Source organism: Larimichthys crocea, chromosome XV (genome assembly GCF_000972845.2).
Source record: "Larimichthys crocea isolate SSNF chromosome XV, L_crocea_2.0, whole genome shotgun sequence".
Lineage (NCBI taxonomy): Eukaryota > Metazoa > Chordata > Actinopteri > Sciaenidae > Larimichthys > Larimichthys crocea.
The window spans coordinates 19241062-19256881 of NC_040025.1; the positions used below are offsets into that span (position 1 = coordinate 19241062).

The following is a 15820-nucleotide window of genomic DNA, read 5'->3' on the forward strand; positions in this document are numbered from 1 at the left end:
AGTGACCCCTTTCACGTACAAGTAGTCGCGTGATCGATTGTTCACATAAAGATATTGATTACAGCCACTTTACTAAATATATACAAATATCTTTAATGAACACCACCAAATCCACAGACAGTAATGGATAAAAGTTCAAAGTGACATACATTTATCTCAAAGATGTGACACAGTGTGACTATATTTTATCTGGCACATTATCTATTGGTATGAAACGTGGCATGTTGATAAACACGAGACAGATGTACGACGGGGTTTTTGACACCATGTGATATGATTTCTGTGTACCGGAGTTCAAATTTTCCAACCAGGTTTTTGTGACTGCCAATTGCAACCACAAATAGAAGTGAGTTATTGTAAGCTCATTGTAATACACAAGTCTGTTATTACTCAGGGGTTTTTTGGTGGTTTTGCATTGACTGCATTTGGAACAGGAACTACATTGTTATTAGAAATGATTGCTTTATGAAATTGTTTTGAAAAAGAGAAAAAGGTGGGAAAATAAAGACAGAAAAAGTGATTTCTGAAGCTTTGACTGTGATTGCTGTTAAAACAATGTGAGTTATCACGCTTCACCATCACCGTTTAGATTTTTATCTTGTTGTGAACTCACTAACTCACAGTGAACCTGAGTTCACAGTGGAAACAAAACCTTATTTAGCACCACCCCACCTGGCCTCCCTGCACACACACACACACACACACACACACACACACACACACACACACACACACACACACACACACACACTGCCTTTCTCCTCAATCTCCCCTCCCATCTCTGCTGTTGACTGTTGGTTCTGTTTTGTGGTTGCTCCAGCGCAACAGAAAGTGGATGAATGAGAGCTTCAGCCTGCCTTTTTATTTTTACACATCACAAGGTATAGGTGGAGCCGGAAGCGGTTGGAACCTGTATCATGTCTTTTGTGAAAAAAAAAAAAAAAAATGGTTGTTTTGTTTTGGGGGGTTTTTTTCCAAGCCATTTCTGATGGGAAGGGCGCTGTGTGTTTGTGTGTATTGTTCACTGTGGAATGCTTCAGACCTAATCATAACAAACAGAGCTGATGCTCATTAGATGTGAACTGATGGATCGCACCATCGCTGACAGTAAAGCAAAATATTTCTCTAACAAAATCAGCAAAAGGGGTAATGCAGATAGTCTTTCAAACACTTGTGAAGCAGTCCTTTGAGGAAATGTAACTCTGCAAAGATTCGTGTTTCCAATTCTTCTAACTAAATACTTTCCAGGATGGCATGAGGCCAGCAAATTCCAAACAGAATTCCATCAAAATCCCCTGGAGAGATACGGGGAGCTGCTGCGTCTATCTTGTAGATATCTGATCGTGCCGTCTATGTGGTCCGCTGACCGGAGCACTGTGTGTCCAGATAAACATAGCCCGGGTTTTGCATATGAAAATGAACCATGGAGCTGATAAAGGTGAGGATACATAAGATGATGGGCGTTGGTGGATGTGACCCCAGTGCTGCAGCTGAGTGTGCACGTGTACATGCGTGTGTGTGTGTGTGTATAGTGTGTGTGTGTGTGTGTGTGTGTAGGATCAAACTCTCACACCCAGGAAGAGGCCCTGTTTCCCTTATCTAACGACAACAGAGCATGTGTCGCCATGGCCACAGGCTGCGCTTTTTATGGGCTTTGTGTGCGTGTGTGTGTTTGTGTGTGTGTGTGTGTGCCATGTTCATTGTTTGCCCATGTTCATTGTTTGCTTGGGGCGTGGTACAACACCAGAATTGTTACTATACTCTCTCCTCTCTCTTGCCTCTTTCTCTCTTCTCCTCCCATGCAACTCTGAAATCTATCTACTATAACGTTCTTTCTGTCTTTCTTTTTATTCTGTCTCTTGCTGCCTCTCAACCTCTTTGTCTCGGTCTGTCTGTCTGTCTGTCTGTCTGTCTGTCTGTCTGTCTGTCTGTCTCATCCTCCCCTCGTCTATCTTTGAACCGGCAGTGACAAGTTGGGCAACATCAAAATTCAGTGGCACATTGTCTCAGGCTGAGGTTTGTTAGGTCTCTCCTACAGCTTAATTGAACAGAGGACGAGAGAAAGAGAGAGAGGGAGAGAGAGAGAGATGTATAAAGAGAAGAAGAAGGGGAAGAGGGGGAAGATGAGGAAGAAGGGTGCTCAAACAGGCATACATATTGCATGAGTCCCCCGCCCACCATCACCACCACCACCTCCACCACCACACCCCTTTCTTCACAGAATGGCTGTGTACTGTTCTGGGCTTATTAATTCCGCTCGGTGAGAGAATTATTTTTAGAGACTTGGTGTACTGGCAAAGGCTTTTAAAGTCACAAGTATTACACGTTCTGCTTATAGATTCCCTTTTATAAGTTGAAAAGTTCTAAAAGTTTGTTGTGGTTGTTCTTTAGTATCATACTCTATGGTTTTTATATATACTTTTACAAATGTTGCAATGGTTTACTTGAAGGTTGATTGGATAAAAGTCTGCCCTTTTTACTCTTACTTAAATCCTGTCATATCATATACCATACTACATGAACTGTTGTGGTATATGATATGGTAGTAAAGCCCAGTGGCAGAAGATATAATCCACCTCAGTAAAAGCACTATGTCACAATGTAAAAATACTGCCTCAGTTAAGAGATTTGCACGTTTCAGAGTTAATGTTAATGAACTAACATATAAGCAGCATTTTAATGTTACAGACGGTCAAGGTAGATTTTAAACTACTTTATAAACTTTGAATAGTTTAACCTACAACAATGCATCATATTTTACAAGCTAATCATATTTATTTCTCAGTAACTATAGCCGTTAAATCCGTTAAATGAATGTAGTGAATAAAAAGTGCAGTGAAAACACTCAAAGTACTTCAAACTGTTATATAAGTGCAGTACTTGAGCAAATGTACTTAGTTTCCACCACATGTAAAGCCCTTTAAGACAAGCCTCTGATAATGTTATATAAATAAACCTTTATATGTTTGCTAATAATATTTCTGTGGTAGTTGTGTATTTCAAATCATCAGATCCAGTTATGAAAGTCATGGCAAATATTCTGCTTCTGCCTCTTCTTATAATTGGTTTCCTAGTTTTCAAAATTCTTTTTTTTTTTCCATCATTACCAGGTCATTTTTCTCTCTAATGATTGGACAGTCGTGGCATTACACATTGCACACAAGTAGTTCATCTCCTCCCCACCCCCTTCCCAAACAGATGCTGCAGAGAAGGCTTTATGAGGAGCTTATATGAATTGTCCATCAATCAAAAACAATCTTCACTGGAGTCTGTAATTTTGCCTCCAATCCTGCCATCAACTGTCTCACTGGTGCACTTCAAGATGAAAAGATCCCTGCATTGTATTGCACCATTAGCACTGTGTAAATATTACATATTTTCCCTGGATATGCTAGTTAGCATTACTTCCACCTTGTGGCTTCATTATTTTTGAAACACTCAGCTTTGTCGATGATTGCGAGGCATGACCTAGTTCTGGGACTCACACTCTCTGTCTCTCTCTTTCGCTGTCGTTACTTTCTCCCTTTTCTTCCTCATTTAGTCATTCTCTGTGTCTTCCTCACTCTCTCCCTCTACCTCTCCACCTCATTTTCTCCTCACGTTGAATCTGTCTACCCCTTTCTTTGTCATTTATTCCCTGTCTTTCTCTATTTACTGCCTCAGCATTGCCTTCATCCTTTTAGTCGGTCTCTTTTCTGCCTCTCTGCTACTCTCACCGTCCTTCTCTCTCATGTATGCATTCTTTATTTCTCAATTTGTCTTCTTTCCACGACCTGTTATTATTTTTCTCTATTCTCACCCCTCCCTCACTCACTCCACCCCTTCCTGCCTCTCTATCCCTCTTCTCCATGTTTTTATTCCTCTTTCACAGCACCACGTGTGTCACAGAGGGAAACATTGCAAGCAGTGGTCCCTGCTGAACAATTACCATGCAAAGCAATCCAAATAGAGATGTTTGCCGAAAACAACATGTGTGTAATTACTGCTTAATGAGGCCCTTGTCTCAGGCAGAATGCCCAATTAGACTGCCGATGAGAAAGCGATGCCAAGGCCCACTGAAGAAAAAGAGGGAAGAGGGGGGGGGATGAGGGGTGGGGAGGGAGATGGAGAAGTAGAGGGAGGTTGTAACACGGTGAGAGGTGGGGACGATGAGAACATGGGAACAGAGGAGAGAGAAAGCACCAAGGAGGGAAAATAGAAAAAGAGGAAGAAACGGTGAAACATAAGGGGGAGTGGAAAGAGAAAGATGGAGAGAGTGAGAAAATGAAGAGAAAGAGAAGATGGTTTCTGCAGTAAATGTGGAGTAATGGCAGAGCTGATAGCATTGAGCCGAGGATAAATTGGCATTTTAAGTGGGAGAGCGAGGCAGTGCAAAGGAGACCTATCGAGAGAAGAGCTGGGGGAAACGGCTTTACATTGCAATATATGGGCAGCCATGTTGAAGCACAAAATGGCTGACCTTTCTAGGCTGTATTTGGCCTTTTTGGTGAATGTTATATTACAGATTAACTGGTGAAAATGAGCACCGCTTGACTTTATTGCTTCATTTAGAGCCGAAAGAAACAGCAGTACGTCTTTGCACTCAAAGAATTCAGTTCAGCAAAATAAGCTGAAATACAAGATCTGGCAGCGTTTTGTAGTTTTTAAAATTGCGTTATTCAACGGTTGTAGTCTCTTTTCACTCTGGAGAGTCTTGAAGCTCTCAAAATGGCTTTACGTCACCAGTGATATCAAAGTGGATTTCAATGGAATGAAATTGCTCAGTTAGGCGAGGACAAGAGGCTTTCATGTGTGGAGCGAAGAGTTTATTGCAGATATGTCACCAAGGTCAACATCACTTTGGCCTTCTTAGTGCGCTACTGTCACTCCTCTCTGTCAGGTGATAAACGCCGCCATGCTTCATTAAACAAATTATTGTGTCCAGCATGTAAGCCTTGAACAATTAGTGAGCATTCAGTTTCGCTCGGAATAAACATACAGTCTTTACCGCTGGTGTAGGTTTTTCAGATTAATCATGTAAGGTGTGAATGATGCTTAAATGCAAGTGCTTGTCTCAGTTTCATTTTTGCGTCCGTGGGTGAATGTAAATGTAATCATTAGAATAACCATGTGAATCCTCACAAGGGCTTCCATGATATGCATCGTTAACCAAGCATTGCCCTGAGGCAGGCGCTCATTCCCCCGGCCTTTCTCCTGCAATAATGTACAGCAATTTCTCTTTCTCACCACTCACATGCTCATTTAGCTACTTCGACTTTTCCCTGTCTTCCAGAGTAGATATTAGATTTCACCCCCAGGAATTCTGCCCATTTCCGTCCATTAGTCTACCTAGTTGGGCATTGTTTTTGAGCAGGTATATCTTATGATCCATTTGTGTTCGCTCATATACACCGTGTGTTTTTTCTTTCAAGCCGGCTGTCACTTTGCCCATAGGCATAAAGCAGACCACCCCAAATGAAAAGGCCTCCCCCGTATCTTCACATCTGAGGAATTTGACATGGAATGCTGTCTAGTTTGATCATGTTGTCTCTGCTGTCTGTTCCTGAGTCTTCTGTGCACTGTTTTCACAAAGGATGACCTCCGTCAACAAACAAAAAGGAGACTTTATTTGACACGTTGGGTTTCTGTTTGTGTGTGTGTCATTATCCAGTCCAGTCAAGGTTTGTTCCATTTGCGGCAAGCGTGGTATGACAAAGCTTTATGCCTTCAGAAGCCAAGGGCATTTCACAATAAGGCTCTTCTTAACGTGGTAGCAGTTTCTCAGTCACCTTGACACTGCACAGGTTCACTTACTGAGACGTTTGTGGGGCAGAATCTCATTTTCTCTCGAGCTAAAAACAGAATTTGTCTTGTTTTTTTCTTCATTTGTAGCCCACTCAAAGCTGGGCTGTGGGGAATTCTTCAGGGATTTAGCTCACCAACACAGCAGAGCTAACATGTTGCATGTAGCGCTCAACTAGTGAACTGCCATTGTTTCCTGGCACCCTTGGGGGTCAAGGGTCATTTGTTGTTACTCGAGTCCTAACCCCGTGTCAAATAGTGTTTTGGCACCTGCAGCAAGTGATCTTTCAAGGCCTGATTAACTCAGCCCTGAAGACACAGCATGTCCTCACACACACACACACACACACACACACTGGATCCACAGTCTCAAAGACAGGCACATGCACCATTTACTACTGTATGCACTCACACATTCATTCACACTCATTCTCTCCCTCATACACACAGCAGAGCCCACAGGGAAAAGCCCATCTCTCGTCACTGTGCTCATGTAGCCTAATTACCGGCCCGCTGACGAACAGTAATTACCCACGCTGCCATGCCACCAAGAGGTTTAACCAAAGTGACAAAGTCATTAGTCTCACACTTCAGGCCACCCGTAAAGAGCTTTTCCTCTTCGCACCTCCTCCTCGACCCCCAATTCTTCTTTTTTTTCCGCCTTCCCTTGCGCACCATGTTCATTTCTCTTTTCTCTTTTTCTGTCCACAGTTTGATGGTGACAACATGTACATGAATGACAATAACCAAGAGTTTCGGTCTCCAAACCAGGTAAGGCAGCCCACGTCTTTTCCTATAAACCCCACAGACTTGATGGAGTTACTGGCCTCAGTATTGCTGGTGTAAACAGCAATAGCTAATAAAATATGTTTGTGTATTTTGGTAAATGTTGGAAAATATTAAAAATGTAAATGTTTGTCAGTAAAAGTTCTCTCTTAAACTTGGGTTGGTTGTAAACTGACACAAAGCAAGGTAATACTGGTTAATGTGAGTGGAAAACACAAACACAAGCCACTATCAACTCTTTTTATATTTATAGGCGTCATGGTCCACTGTTTCGACTTCTGATGCCTGAATATGAATATTGGAATTTAACATATATTTAATTAGATCATCCATCACTATGTGGAAAAGCTGTATTTCCCTACGTTAGGAAATATATGAGGATCTTATAACCTTTAGGTCCTTGAGTTGAACTAATCTTTCCCTACAGCATACCTTTAAACTTTATTGATCTTTTAAGCACTACAAATGACTCAGTCAGTGGTCTTTAAATGTCTTACCAGAACAAACAATTTCTTCAAGATGTGTTTTCACTACCTGATCCATCATGGCTGCCCTGATTCCACTACTTAAGCACTGGCAATGCTATTCTATGAGTCAATTTTGTACAGATAATTATGGTACCCAGAGGATGAAACCTACTGACTTAGGTGGTCTCCATATCTTTTCCTGTATTGTCCCTAGCAGGTCAAATACTTTAGTTAAGGATCGTATACCTGCCGAACTAAAGACCTTTCTATCAGTCAGTCTAGATTTGTTTTCAGTGGTCAGCAAATGTTAACATGAATACGTTAGACCTGCTAAACAGGTACTGACATTGAGAGCATGTAGCACGCTACTGTTAGCATTTAACTATGCCCACTGTAGGTGCAGCCTCACAGTGTGGTCACAGTTGTGTTTTTTAATGTATAGCATCGCTTTTATGAATCCACACATTTGGTATGTTAGGATTTGTTTTGAAATTGTTGTTTTTTTATGTTAATCCAGTTTTCTGACCAAGGTGGATCTCAGCTTCATCACCGTTTTATAGTGAGAATGAATTAAAATACAATGTAATTTCCTAGATGGCAGTTGTCTGAAATGTATATAACATATGCAGTTTTCTCAGATAATTTCAACTTTTAGGCTTTTAAGTCAGAACTTACAAACTTACAAAATAATAAGTCAGAAGTTGTGTATTTTGCAGGATTTAAAATCAGCAACTGATCATTTACTGTGTCAGATCCTCTGATTCAAACATTAAATCAGCGATCAGTATCAGTAGCCTTGAAACATAAAACTAAAAAAAAGCGGCCATGACTTTGAGTCTCTCTTGCTAAGTAGGAAAACACATTTAATTCCATATAAGCCAAACATATCCTTCCAACATGTGCCATTTGATAGTTGATTTTATGAAAAGCACATGAACATAATATATATCTTTAACATTAGAGGGATTAAACCATCAAACCCGACAGTGTAACTATAATGTCAGCCTGCTGAGCTAAACAGGTCACTCATAGATAAACCCACACTAATGTTTTACCATTCCGGGCTTGTTAAAGTACTGGTCCCAGTCTGGTGCGGTATAGTCCCAGTCAGACTGTCAGTGAGTTAGACAGGCGCGGCACTGAGTGCTCCCAGCTGGTAGATGGGAACACATGGCTGGACATATGGCAGAATTTGGAGCTCTAGGATTTGTTGATACAGCGGCAAGGCCTTTATGTTTTGACAAAACACAACGAGTTGGAGGCTCCTCGTCAATTAGCGCCTCGCCAAATACTGTCAGAGTCATGGGACAAGGCCAGAAGGCTGGGGACGCTGGTGCGCACACTCACACACAGAAATGTAGACATACTGTAATAGGAAGTGACATATTCTCTGACACAAAGTTATGCATAAGTCATAAGCACATGTGCAAGTAGACATCCTCAATTTCAGTTTGTTTCACTCACATATTGAACAAACTGCACACACACACATATACTCATGCTTCTATACTTGTAAGGACCCTTATGCGTTCCCACGTCCATACAAACCCTGCCCAACCATAACCACCATGACTACCTAAGATTTGTCTTGACGTTACAGGGTGAGTTACCTAATTTACAAAATCTCTTTTTTCCTGAGCAGTGTCTGGCCATGTGTATGGTTTTGGTTTAACATACTGAAAGTTTGAGATAGCTGCCTCTGAAACGTCTGCCACCACCTCAATACAATGGGGATGGATGAAATTCAATACGTGCAATTTGTCTGAAAAACTCAACAGCCACTTCCCTTTCCAGAAACAACTTTCTGGGTAGTCTGGATAATCTACCAACCTTGCTTTCAACTGTTTTTACTATAGCTACCTCCTACCAATTAGTTTTTCTTAGTAATTTGTGTGAACTGAACCTTAAAAATAAAACCAATCATAACATTAACCCTAAAACCCTGTATTAACCCTCAAACAGCCCTTTGAACAAGTGAAGACCAGCTAACATGTCCTCACTTTGCAAAAATGCGCTTACTCTCAGTGTAAAAGTTAAATGGGTCTTTGCAAAGACTGGCGAACAAGAACACGTGCATGTGCACATAAACACGCACACATATACGCTCATAAACCCATGCACACACACTCTCGTAAACCCCTCAAACACACATGCACGCACACATCACAGTCGTCCTATAGCCATAAGGTTGTCTTTCCTTTGATGTTGGGATTGAGTGACTATAATGAGGGGTCGAGGGGAGCTTTAGCAGCTTATTGTCTACATACAACACACATCACAGACGATGAAGTCCATCGTTGTTAGCCACGTTTCCTGATCTGCCCTAATTATGTCACTTTCCTTGCTTTCATCGGTGTGTACTAATTGGGATAAATGTCCAGCTTTGTAGTTTCTCTTCTACAGCGGTCATGTGTCAATCATCGACACCCACTCCAGGTTTGCACTGTTGTGTCAACAAATACCTTCTTAGTGGATAAGGCAATTTGGGCTTTTCAAAACATGTCAGTTGCAGTTGATGCTCTGTCAGTGCCGTCAAATAGAAGCTTACACACCAGTTTTAAATAACCCACTGAACATAGAGCTCACTGTTTGGCTTTCGATATTCTAATACATCCGATTTAATTTTAGAAGAGGGAACTTGTGCGCCTTTGTCTATAAGTTGAAAGATGCATATAGAGTTTTAACGAAAGGAATCATTAATTGCAGCCTCAGTGACAAATACCTGATCTTGATATCTGACAACATAAAAACCCTTAACACCGGTGGTTCCTTTATGTATGTTTTCATTCAGTTGTGTTACATACCGAATTACATTCTATTACATTCTAGTTGTCTTGTGCATATGTCCTCTGATGATGGGACTTTTGCCAGAATGAATAATTTCTAAGAATTTGAACAGTACTTGGGTCTAGGCCACGCATTTCCAATGGTTAACCAGCCAAATGGTTAAAGAGGTTAACCCTTAAATATCTTCAAAGCTGCCACATCTGAAGAATATCTGCGTTTTCTTTTTATATGTCATGCAATATTCACCATTCTGGCTGCTTGCTGTGCATGTGAGCCAATCATTTCTTAATTGATGCTTAAGTGTACGCACTAGCTGTGTGGTGCTTTGTCTTTTGAAGTTAAACCAGACAAATTAGAAAGAGAAATTAGAGGTTTTTTCAAATGTGTTGATTTGAATGTTCCCCGGCTGTGTTTGGAAAGCATAGCATTACTGCTATTTCTTCCCTGTTTATTCTGTGTGAGCAGCACTGCAGTGAAACTTTCATTCTTTGCTTCTGAGGGAAAAGCTTAGAGCTTACAGTACTTTCACAATGGTCAAACATGTAGTGAAAGAAGGACTCTGCATGCCTTAATGCAAGTTTTAACACAGCGTCGAGATGCCCACCCGAGCCTTTACATGATGTGTGCCTGTGAAAAAGGTGCACAAAGCCAGAACAGAGGCTCCTTTGTTTGCATGTCTCGGGGTCTTCCACAGCGTACGCACTGAGGTAGCAGTTTGACACAGCCAGGAGATTGCATTACACATAACATCTCTGAGCTTTTAAAAAGAGAAAACCGCTAATCAGAAACAGCTTTAAAGGGGCCGTTTACTGTATGCTTGGACACAATCTGTCCATTCAAACAAGATGTTTTCAAAGCTTTGAATACTGTATGGTTTCTGTATGAGATATGCATACGAGCTGCACATATGGAGCTCCCAGACGTTTTGATGATATTGATGTTTTTTTTATTTGGTTCATCTGTTGAGGTTTCAGCGTATAAGCAAAACTGTGGGCGTGTTATTTTGTTGATCAGCATTGTTTATATCTGCCCCCACACACAGCTACTAAGAGGATAGTTTGTTGAACTGAAGATTATTAAACATCTCAATTATCCTGATTGACTGGGAATGTTCTTGTGAGCTATATAGAGCTTTTAATCACTCGTATAGCCTTGTTCCAGAGGCCTCAAATACTGCCCACATACCAGACTTTGTCAGCGATTCAAATACATGTAGGTCTGGTGTGTGCTCATTGACTACTGATTAAATCGGCATATTTCTTCCAAGAGAAACGAGGGAAAAGTGCTCTAGCAAATGGAGCATCTGCGTCAACTTGAAATGACGTCGATGGGACAGATGGGAACATGATTTTAGATGGAATAATAAAGCTGAAAATTCAAGTCAATTCAGTCTGATTATCAGGCTATCATGAACATGCATTCCAAATACTGCTGACTGCAGCGTCTATTTTTGCAGCACTACAATAGCTGCATGAAAATGATCACATCCAAACCAAAATGGCTGCCTCCAACCACACCCACACATATTCTAATTTTGGACAAAAGGACAATTAGTGTTCTTCATTCTTCATTCATATCAGGTCTGATGTGTTTGAGTGATTGTGCAGACTTGTACCTCCATGTGTATTTTTGTGTGTTTTGGCTGGCTTGTCCTCACCCTATAATCAGTGTCTGCATCATGTGGATGCATGTCCATGTGTATACGTGTGCATGCAATAGATTAGGGAAAATTAGAGACCAAAAAAAAAAGAAGCTGGTTAGGGAGGAAGCTTGAAAGAGAAAACAAACCAGTGGCAGGAAGAGGGAGAGTCATTTTGTGTGTCTCTTCCTCTCGTGTTGTGTTCCTGTGCAGGACAGGAAGCTCAGGGGCCACTGGTCTTCGGAGAAGCAGCAAGTTTCAGCTTGTTTGTGCCTCTGTGTTTTTCTGTTTCCAGGTGCCTTGCTGAGCCATGTGTCTCTATCGATTTGGCCAGCTGCAAGAGAACAGTGGCTGATGGTCAAGATTAGAATAGAAACCTCACTTGTTGGATACAGGCTCGCTCTCTCTCTCTCTTTCTCCTTGTCTTTCTGTCTCTGTCTGTTTATTTTTGTGTTTTTCTTAACTCTGACACTCCCTCATACTCTCTCATTCTGTCTTTCTCTGTTATTTTTCACCCACGTTCACCTACCCATCTCCTTTCTCCTGGAAATGTATGGCTTTCACATACTCACATACATCGACTAAACTTCATCCACACAACTCTGTCAACCCTGTCAATTCACTTAAGCTCAGTTCACTGAAACTTTAGTGGTGTTATGCTTGGATCAAAAAAGATTTTGGACGTCACATCTTAAATGTGCACATATACACAAAGCAATTAAATATAGATTGTCAAATTTACACTGTAATTTTTTTTTTCCAAAATATAAGCCTTCTTTTAAAAATGTGATTATTATTTAAGTTTAAATTAAGTTAAAGTAGATTAAGTTTAGCTTACAACTTGTAGGTTACATATTTTTGATTTCCTGCAATTTTAATCTAGTAAAGCAGTTTCTAGTCTCACCCCTTATATACTACGCAAGTACCAAAACAGACAGTATGGGAAGTGGTTGAAGCGCACATGTTCATTTTGGTCAGAGAGGAGACTGTGAAAATATATACAACAAAAGCTATTTTTTAAATTTTATTTTTAAAGCTATATTTCTACAAATTAAAAAACACTCTGGATTTTTAGCCTAATGCATGCTTGGAAGTATGCTAATTTTCTGAAAATGCTCTTATTCACTTTCTTGCCAAACATTAGATGAAAAGCCACTGCAATGTTTGTACGGTAAATATAAAGCTAAAGCCAGAAGCCAGTGAGCTTACCATTAAGACTGGATGTAGACATAACCCATAAAACTGATACCTAGTTTGTTTAGTTGACTAAATAAACAACATATAATTTCTTAATTCATTTAGATATGTTGGCAGGTTTTGTTACCTTTGGACAGAGCTAAGCTTGTTGTATCCTCCGTGACTTTAAAGTGAAGCCAATGCAAAGGGGGCAAAAACTTCTGTTCCTAATACATCCACTTGAGGCTTGCTACAGAACAAGTACATCTCCATAAGCCCCCATATTAAAATGTCCAATTTCACAGCAGAAATAAACCTTGAGCACCCAGGCATTATTTGACCTGATTTGACTGATTTTTAGAAGAGGCAGGAACATGGCAGCAACCAGAGCGACAGATTTTGAGCTTCAAAACAGCTCTTCGGAAACCTGGTTGCAGCTTCTAAAGTGGTGTCAATCTAATGCTCAGAAAGGAAGAAAATAAGCACACCAAAATTTACCAAAATGTTGAACTATTTCTTTAATTTAATGATCAGTCATTTTATGATTTGAACTCATAATTATAAGTTATAAAATGGCTCTGAATGTGATACACTAATTTACTTACCGTGAGACTAACAAACTTATCAAAATACTATGATTAAATGATAAAAGATATAACGATATAAACTAACTAGCTGCTGGCTGTAGTTCCATTTTTAGCTTACAGATATTAAAGTGGTCTTCAAATATAGATATTTTCCAAAAGGATAATTCTGTTACAAGCAGCTGACATGATGATGTTTTGTCAATCGACCATTAGAAATTCAGATGCTTGTTTGGCCTGATGTCGTAACACCTCGCCCATTCTCTCCCTCTCTCTTTCTCTCTTTCTCTTTCTAAGGCACCTCTGTACACCCTGGCACCGCACACCCAATGTGGGCGATGCTGATGTGAAAAAGGCTCCGTTACTTAACAGTGACTCACAGTGCACCATTATACCCCCACCACAACTGCAACACTCTCCACCACTTCCCAGAACTCCCCCTTCCCATCTTACACCCCTCCCTCACCCCTCTCACCCTTACACTTCAGTGAGCGTTCTCCTATCTCTCCTATTCTCCATCCTTGCTTTTTTTTGCTTTAAGAAAAGTTAGGGGGACATTTGAGACAAAGGATGAAAAATGAAAATTGAGGGTCTGAAAACACCAACACACATCTCACTCCTTCTTTGAGGAGGCCGGTACGGTGCCGCTGGCAAGGTTGCAAGAATGAAGTGGAGATACATACTGTACGGTATTTAAATTTCAAGAGAGAGTACGATTTCAGTAGGTGAATTCAGGCTCAAAACAGTTTTTCAGCTCTAAACCAGCGCTGGAGCGTCGATATCTGAAAACAATGCTGGAGGAACATCAGAGGAGCATCAGCACAACATCCACACCCATGCTTGGAGGGTGGATTGTAAGTTACAGTTGTAACTAGGGATCGGTAGTTCTTTATGTAGGTCAGTCCATGTCAGCCAATAAGTCCAATTAACATCAGCCTCTGAAAGAGAACGAACTATGACCTCTGCTCTGCTGTTCTGCTTTCATGGAGCTAAAATGAATGGAGACTCGGAGTAAGGATGTTATTTGTTGAGAATAGTAACATATTAGTAAGTCTTGAGTAAACAGCAGGATGAAAAATATTTCAGGCAGAGATCTGTGGCGATGTGAAAAATCTGTGTTTTCACTCGTTGGAAGAATATGAAAAGCCTCATCTTTTCACGACGTCTGTTGATATCAGAGGCTTTAAAGAACATCAGAACGACCCACTGTCCCCCTCTTTCCACTGTAGTCCCTCGGTCCCTCCTCAAATACATAGCCTGCAGAAAAGAAGCCCCCCCCCCCCTTCAAAAAAAAGAAGAAGAAAAAAAAAAAAGCAAGCAACTTATCAGCCGAGAGTGCACTCAATGATTCATACACTCTTTTAAGAGAACTTGAAACCTTGGCTCTATTTCGGTCCCGGCCCTCTCTGTGTGTATGCTGCACGATGGAGCAGAGGGATTTAGTGGGACTAAGTAGTTTGATATTTCTATTGGTTTTCTGCGTGTATTTTCACTCTCTCTTTCCCTCTCTCTCAGTGATCTTTCTCATCATATGGAGACCAAGGTCATGGCTGATTGAAATATAATAGAAGTGTAGACATCTGGCCTAATACTGTGGGAAGTTAAATCTATTTTAATGGCCCCTGCCGCAGTGGATTCTCTCTGATGCACTCTTGCGCTTCACTGACAGTAAATCACAATGTTCTCTTATTACCCTGACTGGAATGAGGGCATAGAGAAAGAACAATGAGGGATCCACATCATTTGTTTTCACCCCTCCCTTGCTTTTTCCTCTCCTTTTCTCCTGTCTCCTCCTCTCCTCCCCTCTTCACTCTGTTTGCGACTCATAAAGCAAGGGGCTTAAAGAGAGTGACATCATGAAAATAAAAATAAAGGGGATTATGGGCGAGCTATTGTGCCATATGTGATTACTGGGTCTTCCATGTTCCCTTGGGGGGGATGAGTGACTACGAGACAACATATTTTATTTATTTATACGATTCTTTCTAATGAATAAGAATAGGAAATGTAGAGAGACCACGGTATTGCCCCTCCACCCCCACCTCCTGTCAAAAAAAAAGGAAACACAGCCTTTGGTCCAAACATTAAAGAATTTTCTATTTCTCTGTTCCGGTACAAAGATCAGAGATATTTTTTCACCCTTCATCTTTGATCTATAACTGTGTGGTTTGTTTTTTTTTTTAGTTAGTTTTTTTAACTGAACTGACAGAAATGTGCGGCACATGGGCCCTTTTCACACCTTTTCAAAATACTTTCTTTGCAGATGTGTTTTTAGAGTTCAGGTACAATCCAGCACAGGTCTTACCGCATCTGCAATGGAGAGTCAGGTCCTTTTTTACCCACCTAAATGAGATCCATTTTGATGTGACATTTGAGAGAATTACCAGCGCATGGGGGAGCAGGGAAGAGGTTAGCTCACGTCTTTGCCATTGGTTGAAACACACCACAGCCCACCTTTAGTGACGGACGGTATGAATGACCCTGAGCTACTATCGGTCATGGTGAAACACCCCCACCTCGAAACCCTCCTTGCACACTTCACTTATCCCAGTTCTGTCTTGCTGTCAGTCAACCCAGTGGGTCTGCTATTCCATTCTCCT

General features: G+C 40.9%; 1 protein-coding gene across 3 annotated transcripts in view; it reads left to right on the plus strand.

The window, feature by feature from the left end:
* Window positions 1-15820, plus strand: part of LOC104919424 (thymocyte selection-associated high mobility group box protein TOX) — a 73183-nt gene that overhangs the window by 29122 nt on the left and 28241 nt on the right. For all 3 annotated transcript variants that reach the window (XM_010731440.3, XM_010731439.3, XM_019274689.2), the window contains one exon: window positions 6493-6552. In XM_010731440.3, coding sequence (XP_010729742.1) covers window positions 6493-6552 — 60 coding nt within the window. The remainder of the gene's footprint in view (window positions 1-6492; window positions 6553-15820) is intronic.